Here is a 19,486-nt window from a genome sequence, read left to right as displayed (position 1 = left end):
GTCATCCAAACAATGTTTCCAGCTGTCACTACACGAAAGGTCAGATATGATGTGTCAGTAATTAAAAAATAAAAAGCAAGTTTATTAAAACCCAACTGTGTGATATACCACCAGATTCTACCCTACTGGGCCTGGTGCTGTGCTGAGACAAGTGATGTATCTACAAGTTACTGACCACCACTGCGAGTTCATTATAGGGCCCCCTTAAAGGGCATCTGTTACCTCCAAACAATACGGTTTCTTTTTATAAAATGGAATCTGCAAGCATTAGGTTGCCTGCACCAGGAGGGAGCTCCACGTGTGGATGAACATTTGTGGCATTAATAATTTGTGCCATAGTTTTCGATCATAATGTGTATGGGTGTGATATCAGACATATGCATAAGGAGTGCCCTGCCTTTGGCACACACCCTTCAGTTCAGCACAGACCTTCCTTTCTGCCTGTGGACCTGCCTTGGATGTGCATCTTCTAAAAATTGGCACAGACCTTCCTGGTCTTCATTCCTATTTCTGGAAAGTTTTTGTTGCCCGAACAGGACAAAACTATTAACCAGGCATGTAGGGGTAAGAGCACATCTTTCTCCCAGGACAAATCCAAGAAACCAAATCATTTTCTGCTCTTTTGCTCCTTTTTATTTAAACAGACCAGACAGAAATCCTCCGACAAGGCCCTCACCTTCAATGCCATAGGGAAAGAACCGGCCTGGTCCTCTTACCGGCAGACCCAGAAGTTGCCACTGGAAAATCAATAGTGTCTTTTACCCCTGGGACCAATTGGGTCAGTGAAGAGGAGGTGTGGTCTCACCCCTTTACAGATTCATAGGTGAGATTTCCCTCTATGATCAACCAACTTATGGTTAGTTGGTTACCCCCAACCAACAACTTCCCCTATCAATTCAAGGCAAAAAGCAGCTTCCAGGATGTCCATTTAAACATTTCTACAGTCCTACAGGGAGTTTCTATTCACGGATCCGCACACATACAAATTTTGGGGAAAGCACCCCTTCTTTTTATTTGTTTACACCACCAATAGCAACGTTTTGGGGGTACAACCTCCCTTCATCATCCTGATGAAGGGAGGTTGTACCCCCCGAAACGTTTGTGTTAGCTAGCTCGAAAGGCAGTTAGAATAGTCAGCAAGGGCTGTTGTTGGCTCCACTGAGGAGTTTGTGTTTTGGGGTGGGACCCTAGGCACTCATGCAACACTTTGGGACTGAAGCATTCAGGTGTAAGTTAGTGGAGAACCTATGAGTAGTGCAGTAAGAAAGAGAAACAGGGGAAGGTAACGTGATTAGGAGGTATACACTATAGCTGGCAATGAAGAGTTTGTGAGAGGAGTGCATGTGTGATGATAGGTCAAAAAGAACATTGCCACCTGTCAGACACGCTGGGAGATTGCAGAGGTCTCTTACCTCCCAGCAGGGTCTCTCCAAGATTGCTTGTGCGCAGGCATGCACTTCCGGCTTCTGGGCCAAAGTAACACTGTTGCTTGACGTCGAGCATTGTGACATTACAAAATAGCGCCAAAGAAATAATCTTGGCACCAAAGCTTTAAAAGCCCAGTCCTCCATTTTGAGAGTGCCCAAGCTGGCTTCAGTTTACTGATCCTGCCCAAGCGTTTATTCTGCCTTTTGAATTGATACTCATGATTGCTTACTATATATGATACTCTTGATTGCTTGCTATATATGATACTCTTGATTGAGTGCTATATACAATATGAATGATTGCTGACTATACTATATATGATACTCATGATTGCTTGCTACATACTGTATAATACTCGTGATTGCTTGCTATATATGATACTCATGATTACTTGCTATATATGATACTCGTGATTGCTTGCTATAAATGATACTCATGGTTGCTCAGAATGACTCAGTGACTTCAGAATGTGTCTATACTTCATACAGTATACCCTTAAAATATATGTATAGGTGTGTGTTGCCCCATATGTTACCGCATGTGTTCCAGGTGGGTGTGAAAAAGGATAAAAAACCTGTTGAATTGATATATAGTATCCAAGTCCCTCTAAGTAAGCAGTAAATGACAAAAAGGTTTTCTGTTGAAATAAAATGGCTTTATTAGTCAGCAAATAGCTTATTTACCAATATTGTTCTGCTTTTAGTCCACCTTTGAAGATACAATTCCTTGAAAAATGTTAAACAGGAGATCTACTGTATCAGTCTATATTTTTACATTTGCTCATGGAATAGTAGCAATTTAATTACAAGTCACTCAAATGGACTTACAAATGTTTATATCAGAGTCTCTTTGTACTTAAATGCTTACTGTAAATGCCAGGGAAACCAAGCTGAGTGACAGGAGACACATTTATCTTACTTTTGTTTAAATTTTTACTTGGGGATATGGAGACTGGCTCAGCCAAGACTAGGAATGTCAAAGCTTTAATTTTTATAGCATAAACGATGTCCATTTAAATGGAAATAAACTGGATATAACACATAATTATAAACAGGGAACATTTCCACTTTAAAGGAGAACTAAAGCTTAACTAAAGAAGTAGTTAGAAATGTTGTACATTATGTTTTGGGATCCTGTACCAGCCCAAGGCAACCACCGCCCTTTAGCAGTAAAGATCTGTGTCTCCAAAGATGCCCCAGTAGCTCCCCATCTTCTTTTCTGCTGATTCACTGCACATGCTCTGTGCTGCTGTCACTTACTGAGCTTAGGGACCTTCTCACAATATACAGTGTATAAGGTGGGTGAAGATGATATTATGTGAAAAGTGCAGTGTATGACAGTGTAAATGTAAATGTGCCTGTTATGTAGGGATGCACCAAATCCACTATTTTGGATTCGGCCGAACCCCTGAATCCTTCACGAAAGATTCGGCCGAATACCGAACCGAATCCGAACCCTAATTTGCATATGCAAATGTGCATATGCAAATTAGTGGTGGGAAGGGGAAACATGTTTGTGACAAAAGGTCACGCGATTTCCCTCCTGCCCCTAATTTGCATATGCAAATTAGGATTCGGTTCAGCCAGGCAGAAGAACTTGGCCGAATCCGAATCCTGCTGAAAAAGGCTGATTCCTGGCCGAATTCCGAACCAAATCCTGGATTCGGTGCATCCCTACTGTTATGTGTGTATATGGGTTTTGAATGTTGAAAATTGTAGTTTTAAAAGTGTGTTTACAGGGTTTGGCCACAAGAGGGCAGTAGGGTCCTATTAATTAAGTAATGATGTAATTTTTACCCCTGCCACTAATGAGAAGAAACCATGGGTGTGGCAGTTTGTAGGTGGGCGTGGTCCAGTGAAGAACATCTGCTGGAGGGAAGAAGAGCCCAGCCCTAAGTAGTAGACTTAGCCAGAGTTAGGAGATTTATGTTATAGTGTGCACTAGGTGTACAAGGTAGTTAGGAATAGGTAGCAAGGGCAATTAAGAGCCCCAAATCGAGTAAGTGGAACTAGCCTTCCGGTAGATGCAGTGATTGGAAACAGGATAGTAAAAGAAAGGGCTATGGGAATGTGGCCATCGTGAAAAGTCCTGTCTGGAATAGCAAGGGGCACCAGTGAGGAGCGTCGGGTTGCTGAGTGCAGGTGGGTATAGTGAGATCCCATCGAGGGCAGTCAGTGTCGGACTGGCCCACCGGGACACCAGGAAAACTCCCGGTGGGCCGAGGTATCAGTGGGCCCTTCTGCTCACCCAATTATTTGCCTTGTATGTCTATACCACAGCCATTCCCCCATTTCTAAGAGAGAAGAGAGGAAATGGAGGGAAGAATGGATAATAATATGTACGGAGAAGTGATTGAAATAAAAAAGAAAGAAGAAAAGTGAATGAAGAAAAAAAGGAAAAATAATTTGGAGAGTGGGCCCGCACTCAAAGGTTTTCTGGTGGGCCCCAGGCATCCCAGTCCGACACTGAGGCCAGTGGAACAGGTGCGGCCCATTTGTATTAGGAGATAATACCTGAAGAAATCCTGTAAGTAAAGGAAGGCTAGGTTCCTGGGAAGAGTGGCCATTTATTGAATGACTGAAAAATTGCCTGTCGGTGTTAACTTGGATTGTCATGTTGTGTTGAAAGAATAAATAGAACTTTGTTTATGTTTAACAACTGCTGGTCTACTAATTACTGCTTAACAATTCACGGCACACCTGCCTACAAGTGCACATAGAATAGAAATGTCACAATATAAGGCTGATTAGTAATTAATACAGATAATTACTACATGGCAGCACAGAAACCAGTGCAATTAGCATCAGAATTTAATAATCAGCAAACCTGTAGCATCAGCTTATATTACAGGGGAAGCTCATTTTCTGCTGGATAATTAGTGACGAGCCCTAAGCTTAGCTTCTCAACAGCCAATCAGAGCCCACTGAGCATGTGAGTGTCACAGACACTTTCCAAGATGGTGACCCCCTGAGACAAGTTTGAAGTCCTGGATCATTGCTGCTATTGACAAGCTGAAACTTTAGCCTGGTGCAATAAGGTCATTTATTTTTAGGGTTTAGTTCTCCTTTAAACAGCAGTTGACCTTGCCTGAAAAATGTTTGCTTAGTAAAGGGGAATATATATGCTGGCAAGGATTTATCGTATTTCCTGGTGCATGCTATAAAAATAACTAGCAGTGGTCGTAAGTGCAGTGAGCAAAGTGCCACTTCAAACACAATCACCACGATTTTTGCCCGGAATGCAGCAATTTTTCCCCTGATTCCAGTGTCATTCTCCGGATGATATCCCCTGCTTCTTCTAATCCCATTCTGGTTTCTTCTAATAGGATTGGAACACAATAGGAATTCCCATATATACAATATGTATACAGCGTATATTTACAGAACTTTTTGTCTATGGTATAGCTAATACATGATATCCTCCGCCGTCACATTTGCCTCTTGTGTTTTAGTCTTGAATTTCGGAAGACGGATATTGCTCATTGCCATAAGCAGCATGTTAAAGGCGTGCGTCGCTCCGCTGGCAACACACAGCCAAAAGGAGTCCTCATAGTGTTCTTCCAGAATAACAATCGTGAAAACATTTTCTCGGAAATTGGCTATTCTTTCCGTTAGGCTGTGAAGTTTCATTGCAGCAATAAAGCTACTGACTGCAAATACAATAAACAGACCTGCAAGGAAAGAGAAAAACATTGTAAGAAGGAGGGGGCGAGATCGATGGGGCAATCTATTACATTCACACTATAATCAATTTTATTAGGAGCAATTTAACACTTTTGTATTTGCAGTATTATTTTCTCGGGGTGCCAAATAAGTGCTGTGATTGGCCATTTGGTAGCCCCTATGTGGATTGTCAACCTACATTGAGACTCTGTTTGGCAGAGCACCTGGTTTTTATGAAACAAAAACTTGCCTCCAAGCCTGGAATTCAAAAATAAGCTCCTGCTTTGAGGCCACTGGGAGCAACATCCAAGGGGTTGGGGAGCAACATGTTACTCATAAGCTACTGGTTGGGGATCACTGTGAAGAGCCATTGTCGGACCCAAAGCTAGGCCTGCTCATGGGACCTGGGGTTTTACAGATAACTGATCTTTCCGTTATTTGGATCTTCATACTTTAAGTCTGCTTAGAAAATCATGTAACTTTAAATAAACCCAATTGGCTAGTTTTGCTTCCAATAAGGATTAATTATATCTAAGTTGGGATCAAGTACAAGCTACTGTTTTATTATTATTATTAAAGAGAAAAAGGCAATCAATTTTAAACATTTGGATTGTTTGGATAAAATGTAGTCTATGGGAGATGGCCTTTCCGTAATTCGGAGCCTTCTGTATAATGGGGTTCCGGATAATAGATCCTAAACTGAGTTAGCCTCTATCCCATCTGCTGTAAAGCCATTGTATGTGTTTATTACTCACATCAAATTTGGCCTACAAGTTTAGACGGCTTTATTTATATAGGGGCATTTTTAATGTTGTTGTCATTTAATGTTTTGAAAAATGTACATTCCATATCACTTTGTCTGTTCTGGGTTGCAGGTAATAAGGTCTTGCAGCCTATTATAATATTCTTGTTATTTATATCTTTAATCGTATTAGCTGGCCTTCACTGGAACGCTTTGGTTTCATTACTATTAATTAAGACCTCCAATACGGAATCCAATATTCACCGTTTGTATTAAGCAGATGCCTATAAGTGACAGTATAACCTTCCCAAAAGTTGAAAGGTCATACAACAGTTCTACTCTGGACAGTTCTACTCTGGACCCCCACAACATTGTCTTGCCTGAAGGCTCATCAAAATAGACTCCTGTGTGTCTGATGACTGGAATAATGCCCAGTTCCTAGCTTGTTTAAACCAATATCCTATATTTAGAAAAAGTCATTGGGGGAATGAAGGCCGTTTAGGACAAAATGGGGCTAGGCAAGGCCCCCTTCCCCCTAAGGTGCAGCATTTGTTAGCCTCCCCCACCCCATCCCAGCTAGCCCCCAGGTACAGGCCCGGATTAGTGGCAAGGCCACATAGGCACATTTTTTGGGGCAGCATGCTGCCCAGCCACTCTGTGGGGAGCCTGTGCTCCCCAGTGCACCGGCACTCACACGCTGGCACTTTTGCGCCAGCGTGTATTAGTGCGGGCGGGCGCTAGGACCGCGCAAAGTGCACGGCCTAGGGGCACCCGCCCAGCGAATCCGGCGCTGCCCAGGTAGGAACAAAGAAAGGGGGCTAAAGGGGGCGGGAAAAAAGTAGGCAGGTTGGGGGAGGAAGCAGAGGAGGAGAGTGGAGCAGGGCATGGTTCTTAAAGGAATTGTTCAGTGTAAAAATAAAAACTGTGTAAATGGATAGCCTGTGCTACATAATGTTACAAAATGTTTCTAATATAGTTTGTTAGCCAAAAATGTAATGTATAAAATAAAGGCTGGAGTGAATGGATATCTAACATAATAGCCAGAACTCTACTTCCTGCTTTTTAGCTCTCTTGGCTTACACTGACTGTTTACCCTGGTTACCAGGCAGAAACCAATCAGAGACTGGAGAGGGGGGCACATGGTCATATCTGTTGCTTTTGAATCTGAGCTGAATGCTGAGGATCAATTGCAGACTCACTGAACAGATATGTCCCATGTGGCCCCCCTTCAAGTCGCTGACTAACTCAGAGTTAGAGAGCTGAAAAGCAGGAAGTAGTGTTCTGGCTATTATATTACACATCCAGTCACTCCAGCCTTTATACATTACATTTTTGGCTAACTAACTATATTATAAATAGTTTTTATGTTGCACAGCCTATCTATTTACACTGAACTGTTCCTTTAAGGTGATGCTGTGTGTGAAGAGCTCATACTTGTTTTTTGTTTCCCTGCAGGACCCTCATCGTTTGGTGTCAGCGGCGGCAGCAGAAACAGGATTCGGTGGCAGCAGCAGCAGGAGAAGATTCGGTGGCAGCAGTAGAAGATTTTTGGGCGCCAGAGGTGGAAGGTGATTCCGGGATGACTGGGAGCAGGATGCAGAGGCATCGTTGGAAGGGCCCATTCAGAAGAGGAAGGTGAGTTTTCTTTCACAGGAGAGATCAGGAAGACGCCCAGTGTGTAGAAGGATCGGTCGCATAGTGAGAAGAGAAGGTTAAGGATCGCGAGATTGCGGAGGTGACGACATTTGAGGTAAGGAAACAGCTGGGTGTCCACCCGAGAGTCTGATTCACCCAGGGAAGGCGGGGGGAGGAGTGCAAAGGGGGTAGGGGGCCTAGACAGAGCCACTGCCACCAATGTTGCAAAGGAAAGGGACCACAAAAGTAGTTAATGTGGCCTGGAACAAATTTGCACCAAGGAGACCGGTGGTAGGGTCCTCCAAAGGGGGGTGGGGGGTCCACTCCCACCAATGCAGGAGGGGGCACCAAGCGACATGAGGTGGGGGAGGAGCATGGGGACAGAGACGAGGGGGGATGGGAAGAGAGGGTCAGCATTAGGGAGGACCCTGATGCGGAAAGGGGGGGGTCATAGAGGAGGGATCTGAAGATGGGGAGTGGGGAATGGAGGCTTCCCCCTCTCCTAGGGGTAGTGGTTTTGTGCTAAGGAGAGCAAGGGGGGGGGGGTTGCAGGGTCAGGCTGAGGGGTAATGGCCGTGCTAGATATGTTCATGATTCAAAGAGGCACAGATATGAAAGAGGTTTCCAAGATTGGGATCAGGATGATTATGATGATTATTGTGATGATGATTTAGATGATGACATTTATGAGGAGGATGGTGATTTCGGTTAAGATGGTGTGCAAAATCATAGTTCTTGGCAATATGCAAGGTGGGCGGAGCAGCGAGGCAAGAGGTACAGTGGTAATAACGGCTGCCAATTTCTTTTTCAGGAACAAAGAGGAGGAGGACAGTTGGAGACAGTGGAAGAAAGAGAGAAGGCAACAGCGGATGGGTCATGGAATGCAAGGTGGAAGTCAGCAGGAACAGGCGTCTAATTCAGCAGCAGATCTTCCAGTGTGGGAGGAAGGTCGCAACTTGTCTACCTCGCCAGCAGTTCATCTGGTGCAGGAGGTAGAACGGCGATGGTTGGTGCATTGGGTGAGTTGAGAGCGCAGTCTAATGTATTGGTTAATCGGGATTCAGAATCTGACCTTCAAATAGTGAGACAGAGGGAGGAAAAATGTTGGCATTAATTAAAAAATATTTTAGGGATGGTAAGGGAAAAGAGAAAAAGGATAAGACAGGGGATTTGGTAAAGGAAAGGGGTCAGTTGGTGCCAGTAGCAGATACTTATGCGTGCGCCTTGACAGAAACAGTATTTGCCTAGGAAACTGAGGAGGGCAATTGAAGCTGGGAAATTTGTTGGGATATATATATATTTGACATGGGAAACAGTACAGGCCAAAGAGGATGGGGTTAAGATTGAAGGGGAAGGAAGGAAGAACAAGTCGATTTTTGATTGGTTAAAAGGTTTTTAGGTTTTTGCTAGCATTTATCTTGAAAGAAAACCAGAGCAATGTCTGAATGTGATTAAGTATATAGATACTATAGTAGACACATACAAGGGCACTTCATGGTCTGATTATGACAGGAAATTTAGAAAAAAGATGGTTAATAGCAAGATGTTGTCGTTTGGTCAAAAGGACATAGATTTATGGACCAGATGGGTATCGAAGGAGCAAGGGGTTTTTAACAATGTGAGTAGAGGGTCGATGGCGTATAAACCAAGGAACGTTTGTTTTGCTTACAATGAGAAGAGATGTAGCAGGGGGTATTGTAAATTTAGACATAAATGATTGGCTTGTGGATTATCCCATGTGGTAAGTGAATGTAACAAAAAGAGAGAGGGGAATAGGCAGCCCTTTTCGAGCGGCTCAACAGAAGAACAGAAATGCCAATACAGGTGGGCAAGCTAAGTGAGGCATTGCAGGGTTACCCAGATCAAGATACGGCAGAATTTTTAGCGAAGGGTTTTTTAGAAGGTTTTCAGAATACCAGTTTTAGAGGTTCCACCCCCCAGTGAAGTTTACAAAAATTTAAAATGGGCTAGTCAGCATGAAGAAGCATTGAAACAGAAACTGGAGAAGGAATTGAAGGCAGGGAGGATGGCGGGACCATTTGCGGAAGTTCCTATAAAGGATTTGGTGGTGTCTCCATTAGGCCTATTCTGTACTTGTGGTAAGAAAAATTATGCGTTTAAGGATTTGCTAGATTTTTTGAAGGAAATGTACAAGGAAGGGAAGTCCAAGGTGATGTTGGTTACTTCATTAGCGGCAATATCCCATTTTTCTTTAGCAGAAGGGAAGCCTGATTTGATGCGTAATCCTATTATTAAAAAACTATTAAAAGGTTGGAGTAGATTGGAGGGCCCTAGGGTGGATAAAAGGGCATCCATTGTTAAGACTAGGTTGCAACAGATATTGGTATCCTTGGGTGGGGTTTGTTTTGACCAGTTTGAATGTGTGTTGTTTAGAGCAGCTTTTGCATTATCATTTGGAGGAGCATTTCGTATCAGTGAGTTAGTGCCACCTTCTAAAAAGGCACTAGGAAAGGGGTTAGGGTATAAAGATGTGTCCATACAAGAAAATAAATTGTTGATTTATATTCGTAGTTCTAAGACAGACCGGATGGGGAAAGGAAAATGGTTAAGAATATGGGAAACAGGGGAAGTGTCATGCCCTGTTAGGTTAGTAAGGGAATATATGGTAGTGCGCCTGGAGGGAGGTTCACTATTGTTGTTACATGAAGATGGTTCCCCCCTTTCAGCTTTTCAGTTTAGGCAGGTACTGAAAAGGACGGTGATCGATAATGGGTGGGATCCTAAGAAATGTGGGTCTCATTCTTTCAGAATAGGTGCAGCAACTGAAGCAGCAATGGGAGGGGAAAGTAGTGAGAGAATAAAGGCATTGGGAAGATGGAACGATGCAAGGGAAGAGTTTTAACTAATGTTTTTGTTTTTTGTCGTAGCAGGAGGTGCGACAACTTGTCACGTTTTGATATTAGCCCATTCATTTATTTTCTGGGCAATGAAGCATGCAGGGGTTGCAGGACAGCAGATGGGTTTGCCAGGGGAACACATGAAGATCACTTGGCTTGGTAAGAGAGGGATGAGATGGGAGCAGATGAGAGGTATGTTCTTTGGAGCAGCAAAAAGGAATCCTATACATTTGTTAATCATACATGCGGGGGGGAATGACCTTATGTCACACAGGACACCAGCTCTTATTGAAAACATGAAGGCCGACGATAGATATTTTGAGCAAAGGGAGAATCCGGTGTGATATGGTCAGATTTGATTCCAAGAAGCACTTGGCGAGGCCCCACTTCCCCAAAGGGCATAGAGAAGGTCAGGAAGAAGGTTAATAGGGCCATGCATAAATTCATGTGTTCCTCTGGTGGGGGGGGGTAATAAGACATGAAAATATAAAATGTAGTCAAACACGGTTATACTGAGGATGGAGTTAATTTATCGGAAGAAGGTTTTTGGGAACATCAAGGTGTTCATTGAGGAGTGGTGGAGGTCACGGGAACTGTAGTGGGGCCATTGGAAAGGTTAGGTGTCACCCCTCCCCTTTTTTCCATTGGTTGGCATCAGTGCGGCTCTAGGTCTATGAATTGGTTACAGTGCAGGCCTAGGTTGAGTGAGTCACTAGTGTGCGTCAGACTGGGACTGCACGGTCTTCTCTGGCGCATGCAAGTGACTGGGTTAGCGCCATTATGCACAACGAGGGGGAAGGGCAGGGGGAAGTGCAAAAAGACGGTCACTGAGTGCGCCCGGCCCCGTGATCCCTGCTTCATGTTTTGGAATTTGTTTGGGCACGTTTTTTGAGTTGCAGATTTTTTTGGAGAATGAAAGCCACAGCTGGGGTCCGGGTGTAACTAAACTTTGATTATTTAACTGTTAAATAAAGCCTGTGATCTCCACAGATTTTTGCCATAATATGTCTCTGTGTTCTTTAATTGAATGGTAAAGGCGTAACATGATGCAAAAGGGGGTTTCTTGTCCTAGGGGGAATGAAGGCAGTTAAGGACAAAATGGGGTTAGGCAAGGTCCCCTTCCCTCTAAGGTGCAGCATTTGTTAGCCTCCCCCACCCCTTCCCAGCTAGCCCCAAGGTAGGCACAAAGGAAGGGGGCTAGCAACGGCGGGAAAAAAGTGGGCGGGTTGGGGGAGGAAGAAGAGGAGGAGCGTGGAGCAGGACAGGGTTCTTAAGGTGATGCTGGGTGTGAAGAGCTATTACTTACTTGTTTTTTGTTTCCCACCCTCCCTCCCTAGGTAAGACGGATCTGGTTGAGAACAAGGTGCTCCAGGGTTGTTACAACCGATCGCCTAGTTGGGGTCAGGAAGGAATTTTTCTAATAGAACTAATTGGTTGAAAAGTGCTAGAGTTTTCGCCTTCCTCTCGAGTACCATTATCTGTGGTGGTCAAGGCATCAGTGCGGTTCTAGGTCTACGAATTGGTTACAGTGCGGGCCTACCTTGAGTGAGTCACGAGTGTGCACCAGACTGAGACTGCACGGTCTTCTCTGGCGCATGCAAGTGACTGGGTTAGCGCCATTATGCACAATGAAGGAGCAGGGGGATGGGCAAAAAGGCAGTCACTGAGTGCGCCGGGCCCCGTGATCCCTGCTTCATGTTTTGGAAATATTTTGGGCATTGAGCCCCCGTTTTTTGAGTTGCAGATTATTTGCTCAGGAGCCCACGTTTGGAGAATGAGAGCCGCAGCTGGGGTCAGGGTGTACCTAAACTTTGATTATTTAACTGTTAAATAAAGCCTGTGACCTCCACAGATTTTTGCCATAATATGTCTCTGTGTTTTTTAATTGAATGGTTAAGGCACAACTTGAGGGGATAGGGGGTTCCTTGGCCTAATATTCTATAACAAGAACTGAAGCACAGTAGCACACATATGCTGCACGAATACAGAACAAAGGTATTGCTTTATTTACCTGCTATCAAATTCCAGAGACAAATCCCAGCGGGTCCTTTAATGGATCGATACGGAACTTTGATTGCGTTGTATATGCAGAATCCAAAGCTGATCAGAGCAAATGCTATGGCTGAGCAAAGGAAGAGGATAATGAAGACGTGGAGTGAGGTGTTCAGTTTTTTTACCATATGTGGGAAGACTGTAAAACACAAATGAATCATATTCAGTTCGTTTGGACGCACATCTTGAACCAAAAGTATAAACCTAGTTGAAAGAATCGATCAATAGCCATGGACAGTAACAGCACTCCAAGGAATTTATGACAAAAAAGATTATGCAAAGGGAGGTTTATCAGACGTTTCAGCTCCATATTGGAGCTTTCACCTTTCCCAACTGTCCCATTTTTAGAGGGACAGTCCCTCATTTGTACTGGAAAGTCCAGTTTTTCTCTGCACTGAACAGCCAGGAAACGAAACAAAGTTTCTAACTTAATTGGCTTTTGGCAGAGAGCCCAGATCAGCCACAGCAGAAGATACATTTGTAACAATTTCTAGATAAGCAAATAAGTAATTGTAACAATATAAGATAACAGGTCTCTTGTGAAAAGTTAGACTCACAGCTTAAGGGTTCAAGCACACGGGCAGATTCAGGGAGATTTAGTCGCCTGGCGACCAATCGCCTCTTCTGTGGGGCGACAATCTCAATTATTTATAGTATTTATATAAACAAGCTGCTGTGTAGCTATGGGGGCAGCCATTCAGAGCTGAAAAAGGAGAAAAGGCACAGGATACACAGATAATGGATAAACACTATAGTATACAATTGGATTCTTCAGAATGTATCTGTTATCTACTGTGTATCCTGTGCTTGAATGGCTGCCCCCATGGCTACACAGCAGCTTGTTTATATAAACTATAGTAGTACTTATCTGTTATCTACTGTGTATCCTGTGCTTGAATGGCTGCCCCCATGGCTACACAGCAGCTTGTTTATATAAACTATAGTAGTACTTACCGTATATACCCGAGTATAAGCCGAGTTTTTCAGCATCCAAAATGTGCTGAAAAAGTCTACCTCGGCTTATACTCGGGTCAGCGGTACCCGACCCGGTAGCTGAGATTGCAGTCACTTTTAATCATTCCTATACCAACAGTACACTTGGGGAGAGACTGCAATATCCCACAATGCCCTCTGTTGGTTATATGAAAGAATAACAGTGCACCCTCTGTTGGTTATATGAAAGAATAACAGTGACTGCAATATCACACAGCACCCTCTGTTGGTTATATGAAAGAATAACAGTGACTGCAATATCACACAGCGCCCTCTGTTGGTTATACGAAAGATTAACAGTGATGGCAATATCAAACAGCACCTCTGCACATGGTAGTGGGACAGTGGGACAATGCACACAGTAATCCGTTTGGCAATTCTCTGTCACCATCAACTTTGCAAAGAAGTCCGGTTGATCGCTGGGGGGTCGCTTTGGCAGAATGTGCGCTGCTGGGAGACAGGGCTGTAGTTGTGTCTAGGCTTATACTAGAGTCAATAAGTTTTCCCAGTTTTCAAAGGTAAAATTAGGTACCTCGGCTTATACTCGGATCGGCTTATACTCGAGTATATACGGTATCTGTTATCTACTGTGTATCCTGTGCTTGAATGGCTGCCCCCATGGCTACACAGCAGCTTTTTTATATAAACTATAGTAGTACTTATCTGTTATCTACTGTGTATCCTGTGCTTGAATGGCTGCCCCATGGCTACACAGCAGCTTGTTTATATAAACTATAGTAGTACTTATCTGTTATCTACTCTGTATCCTGTGCTTGAATGGCTGCCCCCATGGCTACACAGCAGTTTGTTTATATAAACTATAGTAGTGTTTCTGAAGCAAACACCCCAGTTTTACCAGTGCACTCACTACTACATTACATCGTCAGTCCTTTAAAACACTTTCACTTCTTGGTGTTACTGTTCATTTAACAACAACTCCCAGAATCCTTTAGCATGCATATAAACTTTAGAAATCAAAATCATCAGTGATCCCAAACGAGTGGCTCACCAGTAAACAGGGTTTGACTGTACAGCTATTTTTCTGCATATTAACGTGCTACTACTGGGCCTATATTAGCTTTGGGGTTGGCGTGAATCCTGCAACAGACATAATGGGTTCCCTAATGGGTATATATAAAGGGCTGGTTGAGGAGTCAGATCCCATCAGGGACGAGGAGGGTAGAATATCATTACTATGCTGTGTTGTCTCTTTTAACTATTCAGAATTTTTGCTTTGTTGTGTTCATGTGTGTCCAGACAGAGTATTTTTATAGGGTTTTTGTTTTTAGTAGGTGATTGTTTATGTGGGCCATGGTTACTTTGGGAAACAACTTAATTTTTTTTTTAAGCCAAAGAGAAAGAGCCACCCCTAATCAGGCACTATGTTACAGTATGGCAGGAGGTGGTCATAGGCCAGTAGGCCAATGATACATATATGTAAATGAAGAAGCTAGATACATGGGCATCTGCCCAACAACTAGGGAGATAAGGAAGTGTAAGGATTTAAAGCCATAGGGACATTAGTAAACCTATGGGCCCATACTTTTTTTTGGCCGTTCTTTGTCTGCTATGTTCTATTGTATCCAGAGAATGGGCAAAACGGGCTGGGCCATCCTAGTTAACCTGGCCGCCCAGGTCCCCACCTGATGCGCATGATTACCTGAAAAAATAACCTGCAACTGGAGGGGGAACAAGGCCCCGATCGTGAATAGGAAGCAGAAGATGTACGTGCCTTGCGCCCCCTGCCACTACACTAGGTACGTGTCTCTTCTGCCTACCCCTAGTTCCAGCCCTGTGTGTCCATCCATTGCATCCACCATGTGGGTAATAAAATAATTTAGAGGGCAACAGTTTAGTGACCAACTGACCACCCTATAGACTTGTAGATTTGTGTTTTGCTTTAGCTATGCATTGGAACAGATATATTTCATTAACAAAAAATCTCACAAAATCTGTAATCATACTGACCATACTACCTCGATCGAATCATCACTTTCAAGCTTTATTAAAATTCCAGTCTAAAACCTCCTATCAACAAATAACTAGGGGATCTGTTTATTGTCCTATGTAGAGAGTCTCTGCCCATGCAGTGTTCTATAGAGCTCTCTCTTTTTTTTATTGTTATTGGGTTTTTTTCCCATAGCAGTGAAAAGAGACCGGCACAATTTCACTCGAACTGTTGAAAGCTCTAGATTCACTCTTAGATATATGTCCCATGAGTCAAGGCTGACAAGGAAAGGTCAGTGCACAGAATTAGCTATTTGTCTGTGGAAAATATATATAGGCCAGTTCTTCTATTAATAATTTATATATACCATGTAATTGCATTATGGGTATAGTCATTTATTTCCACTATTTCTTTTTTCCACTAAAGGAAACAATTATAGAAAGGTTTTGGTTAGAGATTAGTCATTTAATTTAACTCTCTTGAAACATATAAAACACATTGAAACATATAAAGGCATGTTGTTGTTATTGTCATATTGCACAACAAAGCGGTAATTGATATCTGCCTAACGAGAACAATATGGAAGCATTTGGTTTGTGTGTATTTATGCTGCTCTTCAAAGAACAAACAGTATTTTCACATCCTAAATGGGCCTGTTAACTTCCGAAGACGCATTGTTTTTTTTTTAGAGGATAATTAGACATGGCTCCTTTTTAGTACAGCCCATTAATGGCACAAATGAAAAAGGACAACGCAGAGACTGTACAGTTGCACAAATAAAACTAACAAGCATCTGATTTCATATTATGTGAGAGTGGGAAATATTGAAACAACATCAAACCCCTGTGGATTTAAATGATGTGTCTCTATTAAAGGAGAAGGAAAGGCTTGGTGCACCCCCAAGTGATTGTATTTACTTCAAAAATTTCACAAGGGTAACGGGGGATAGGTAAAAAGGAAAAAAGTTCCAGTGTGACAAAAAATGTAAGTAATAAGGTAAACTCACCAATAACATCAGGGGGTCCAGGTGCTCAAGCCCCAGACCTTTAGCTCGGGGAGGCAATGCTAGACATATAGATTTCAATGGTAGACTGTCACAAAGACTGGACTTCACTCCAAAAATAGATGCAAATTAAAAAAGGTTTTAGTTATAAAAAAAGGAACATTTTAGAGGGAGGCCTTACGCGTTTCGTGCCTTCTGGCCTATGACTAAGTGCCCAGAAGGCACGAAACGCGTAAGGCCTCCCTCTGAGATGTTCCTTTTTGTATAAATAAAACCTTTTTTAATTTGCATCTATTTTTGGAGTGAAGTCCAGTCTTTGTGCTAGTCTACCATTGAAATCTATATATTGTATTTACTTACATGAAACCCTGTGCTGGTGCTCCTATCAGAAGAAAACTGCACCGGTGCAGGGTTATACCAGTGAGCACCACAGAGACAAGTGCACCAAGCCTTTCCTTCTCCTCTAATTCAAATAATTGGATATGTTATATATAGATTTTTAATATCATCTTTGATGGCTCGCTTGTTGCACTTTGTGCAATCATGAGTTAGCTATTAGCTTTGCTCTTCAAAATTAGTGCTCTCTTTATAATAGTATTGTATGTATAATAGTTTTTCACCAGTCTGAACCCAGTAAAATTACTCTTGGTAAAAATGTATTCTTCCACACTGACACATATTTGATGTTGTGCACTGGAAAAAAAAAAATTCACCCGGGGAAAAGATGTGAATATTTGTCAGTATTAATTTGCCAAAATTTGTTGTGCTAGCCTTTTAGTAAACTGGAAAAGCCCACATCCAGGCCCTGTCCTTACCAGTAGACCTAAGGAAGGTGGTAAGGACAGGGCTTGGCTATGTATCCCAACACTAATCTCTGCAGGGAGCATCAGATTTTTGATCCGGTGTTCACTGCAGAGTGCAGCTGACCCCTGGGTGCAAGTGCTACTTAGATAGGAACTAGTTAGTGCTACTTAGAGGAGCTCAGGGGCATTGTAAATGACCCCATGCTCAGTGGAACCTCAAACTAGCCAGCAGCAAGTGCTACGTGGGAAAGGGGAAGAATGACAACTCTATGGTTACATTTTTACTTTGGTTTCCTTTGGCCTTTACGGAAAGGCCATCTCCCATAGACTCGTAATTAAATAATCCAAATTTGAAAAAAGTATTTCCCTTTTCTCTGTAATAATAAAACAGTAGCTTAAACTTGATCCAAACTAAAATATAATTAATCCTTATTGGAAGCAAAACCAGCCTATTGGGATTATTTAATATTTAACATACTCTTCCATCAGTATAAGTTTAAACTATATATATCAAGAAGAATTTTAATTAATAATACATTCAGCTGTTCAAACACAGCCACTAATGCAAATTAAAACACAGTATAAAATATTCTGTGGTGTGTAGTTCTACTTTAGTCACAAAAAAGTCTGAGTCCAATTTAAATAGGAAAAATATATAAGTGGTCGCATCCCCGAAAAGGTTACTGTTACCCAAAGTTACTGGTACTTAGTTCTACAGGTACTGTTACTGTCCTTCAACTGGGTCTTCTGAGGCCAAAACAAGGTTATAGGTATATAGAAGCATCTTTGTCACCATGCTGTAGATCACTTAAATAAATGACACCCAAACTTGCATTCAAACTAGTCCTCTCCACTAGTTTAGCCCCAATAGTAGGGCCAGTTCCACAGCTTGGGAACCTCTTTAATAAGACCCTGCAAAACACAGTGTTGTGCTTATAAGATAACTGAAATGTCGCTTTAAATAAACACACAAACAATATCCTTGGAAAGGAATCTAATACAGGTTCTGTGTATGCAGTACATCACTATAACTAATAAATAAACCTAGTTTTGCAGTGATGGACCATCTAGCCGTCCTTCAACTACAACTCCCAGCACCCACTGGCAGTCCAACCTAGAGACTTCCTTTATTTTTCCATGCCTGAATACAGAATTCATTTTCTAACCCTGAATCAGTCAGCACTCGCCTATGAATGTGCTTTAATAATTCAATGAAAATGAACACTTACTTGAGAACTTAAACCGCCTCTTTCCTAATCCACACTGCCGTACCTTACCCCCTTGGAACAGTCCGTAGTAAATATCTCCAATGAACTTTACCAGCTCCGGATCTGATGCATTGACCAGATCAACCCCAGTCTGACACAGAATTTTGCCGGTCACCCATTTCTGAGTTCCCATGGAAATAACGATTAACAGGAAAGACACAAAACTGACCACCGATGCCAAGGAGAATAGGATTTTTTTAAAGCATCCAGGCATTCTAGAGCTTTCAAGAAATCATTCCAAGGGTTGTCATGCAACAGTGGAGCTCCTTAATGCCCTTTGCACACATTTGAAGTTTGATGCACAGATCCAGGGCAATTTCCATTTTTTTCAGCCAGGGTTTTTTCAGCTTTAGGGTATGGAACAGACGTTATAGAAATGCTGGACGCTGAAAACCATCTTGCAATGGAGATCTTGAGCTGAATACAACCGAGTTGTGATGCTCTTGAAGGCAGTAACTCTACCTGCATTGCACTTCTAGAGTTTCACCAGGTGGTTTTACTGTCTCTTGTTTTAAATACTCAGATGACAAGCACTGGAAGCAACAAATACCATCAACATACTGTATTCAACACATACAGTTTTAAGATTAATGTCATTTTATCTGTACAGCCAAATTCTATATAGGACAGATCCTTCCTCGATCTGTCATATATACAGTACATTGTGCAGAACATCTTAACATATTTAAATTTCAGTTTAATTTGACAAGAATAAAAAATGAAGTTTGTGTAAGTGAATGCTAGTGTCACCTTCTTTTGCTTGTAATGAAAGGTGTGTAGCATGTTGCATAAGAAGGTTAAGCAATAATACAACATCAAAACCAGTCTCATCTGTATGAAATGACTTGCTTTGGGTGAGAACAATATTTGTCTTGTCAGTTCTAGATAGTCTTCTCCAAAAAGGCCTCCATATTTTCAGAAACCTAGCAAAATAATTGTTTGTTCCCAAATAGCTTTCAATGTCCCTATACTTTTCATTTCACCCTCATCTGTCACTCAAGTGGATGGGGCTATTAAGGAGTGATCTCATTGAGCACTGTACCTTTATGTCTCAGAAGGGTGCTTTTATCAGCTGGTAATTCTATGCCCAAGTC

At 42.4% G+C, this 19,486-nt stretch overlaps 1 protein-coding gene and 1 long non-coding RNA gene across 2 annotated transcripts; one reads left to right on the top strand and one right to left on the bottom strand.

Annotated features, from left to right (window-relative positions):
* Positions 1-301: 301 nt before the first annotated feature.
* LOC121399272 lies at positions 302-12,245 on the top strand. Its single transcript, XR_005964869.1, has 3 exons — positions 302-823; positions 7,288-7,582; positions 8,279-12,245. It is a non-coding gene; the product is annotated as an uncharacterized LOC121399272 (long non-coding RNA).
* Positions 4,436-18,746, bottom strand: clrn2.S (clarin 2 S homeolog). The gene is made up of 3 exons (XM_018243064.2): positions 18,354-18,746; positions 12,337-12,516; positions 4,436-5,098 (listed from the first exon to the last, which is right to left on the bottom strand). Exons 1-3 carry the CDS (start codon positions 18,604-18,606, stop codon positions 4,833-4,835), a joined length of 699 nt encoding a protein of 232 aa, XP_018098553.1. The 5' UTR covers positions 18,607-18,746; the 3' UTR covers positions 4,436-4,832.
* Positions 18,747-19,486: the final 740 nt, after the last annotated feature.

This window comes from Xenopus laevis, chromosome 1S (assembly GCF_017654675.1).
Source record: "Xenopus laevis strain J_2021 chromosome 1S, Xenopus_laevis_v10.1, whole genome shotgun sequence".
Taxonomy (NCBI): domain Eukaryota; kingdom Metazoa; phylum Chordata; class Amphibia; order Anura; family Pipidae; genus Xenopus; species Xenopus laevis.
Note: the sequence above shows the minus strand (reverse complement) of the source record. Positions and strands in the feature narration are given on the sequence as shown.

Bases quoted from the DNA above. Each gene is read 5' to 3' on its own strand.
- clrn2.S (XM_018243064.2), bottom strand. From the start codon at position 18,606: ATGCCTGGATGCTTTAAAAAAATCCTATTCTCCTTGGCATCGGTGGTC. The intron at 12,517-18,353 runs GTAAGTGTTCAT...TGTGTTTTACAG, and splicing joins GAGGCGGTTTAAGTTCTCAA to TCTTCCCACATATGGTAAAA. The intron at 5,099-12,336 runs GTAAATAAAGCA...CTTTCCTTGCAG, and splicing joins TCTCTGGAATTTGATAGCAG to GTCTGTTTATTGTATTTGCA.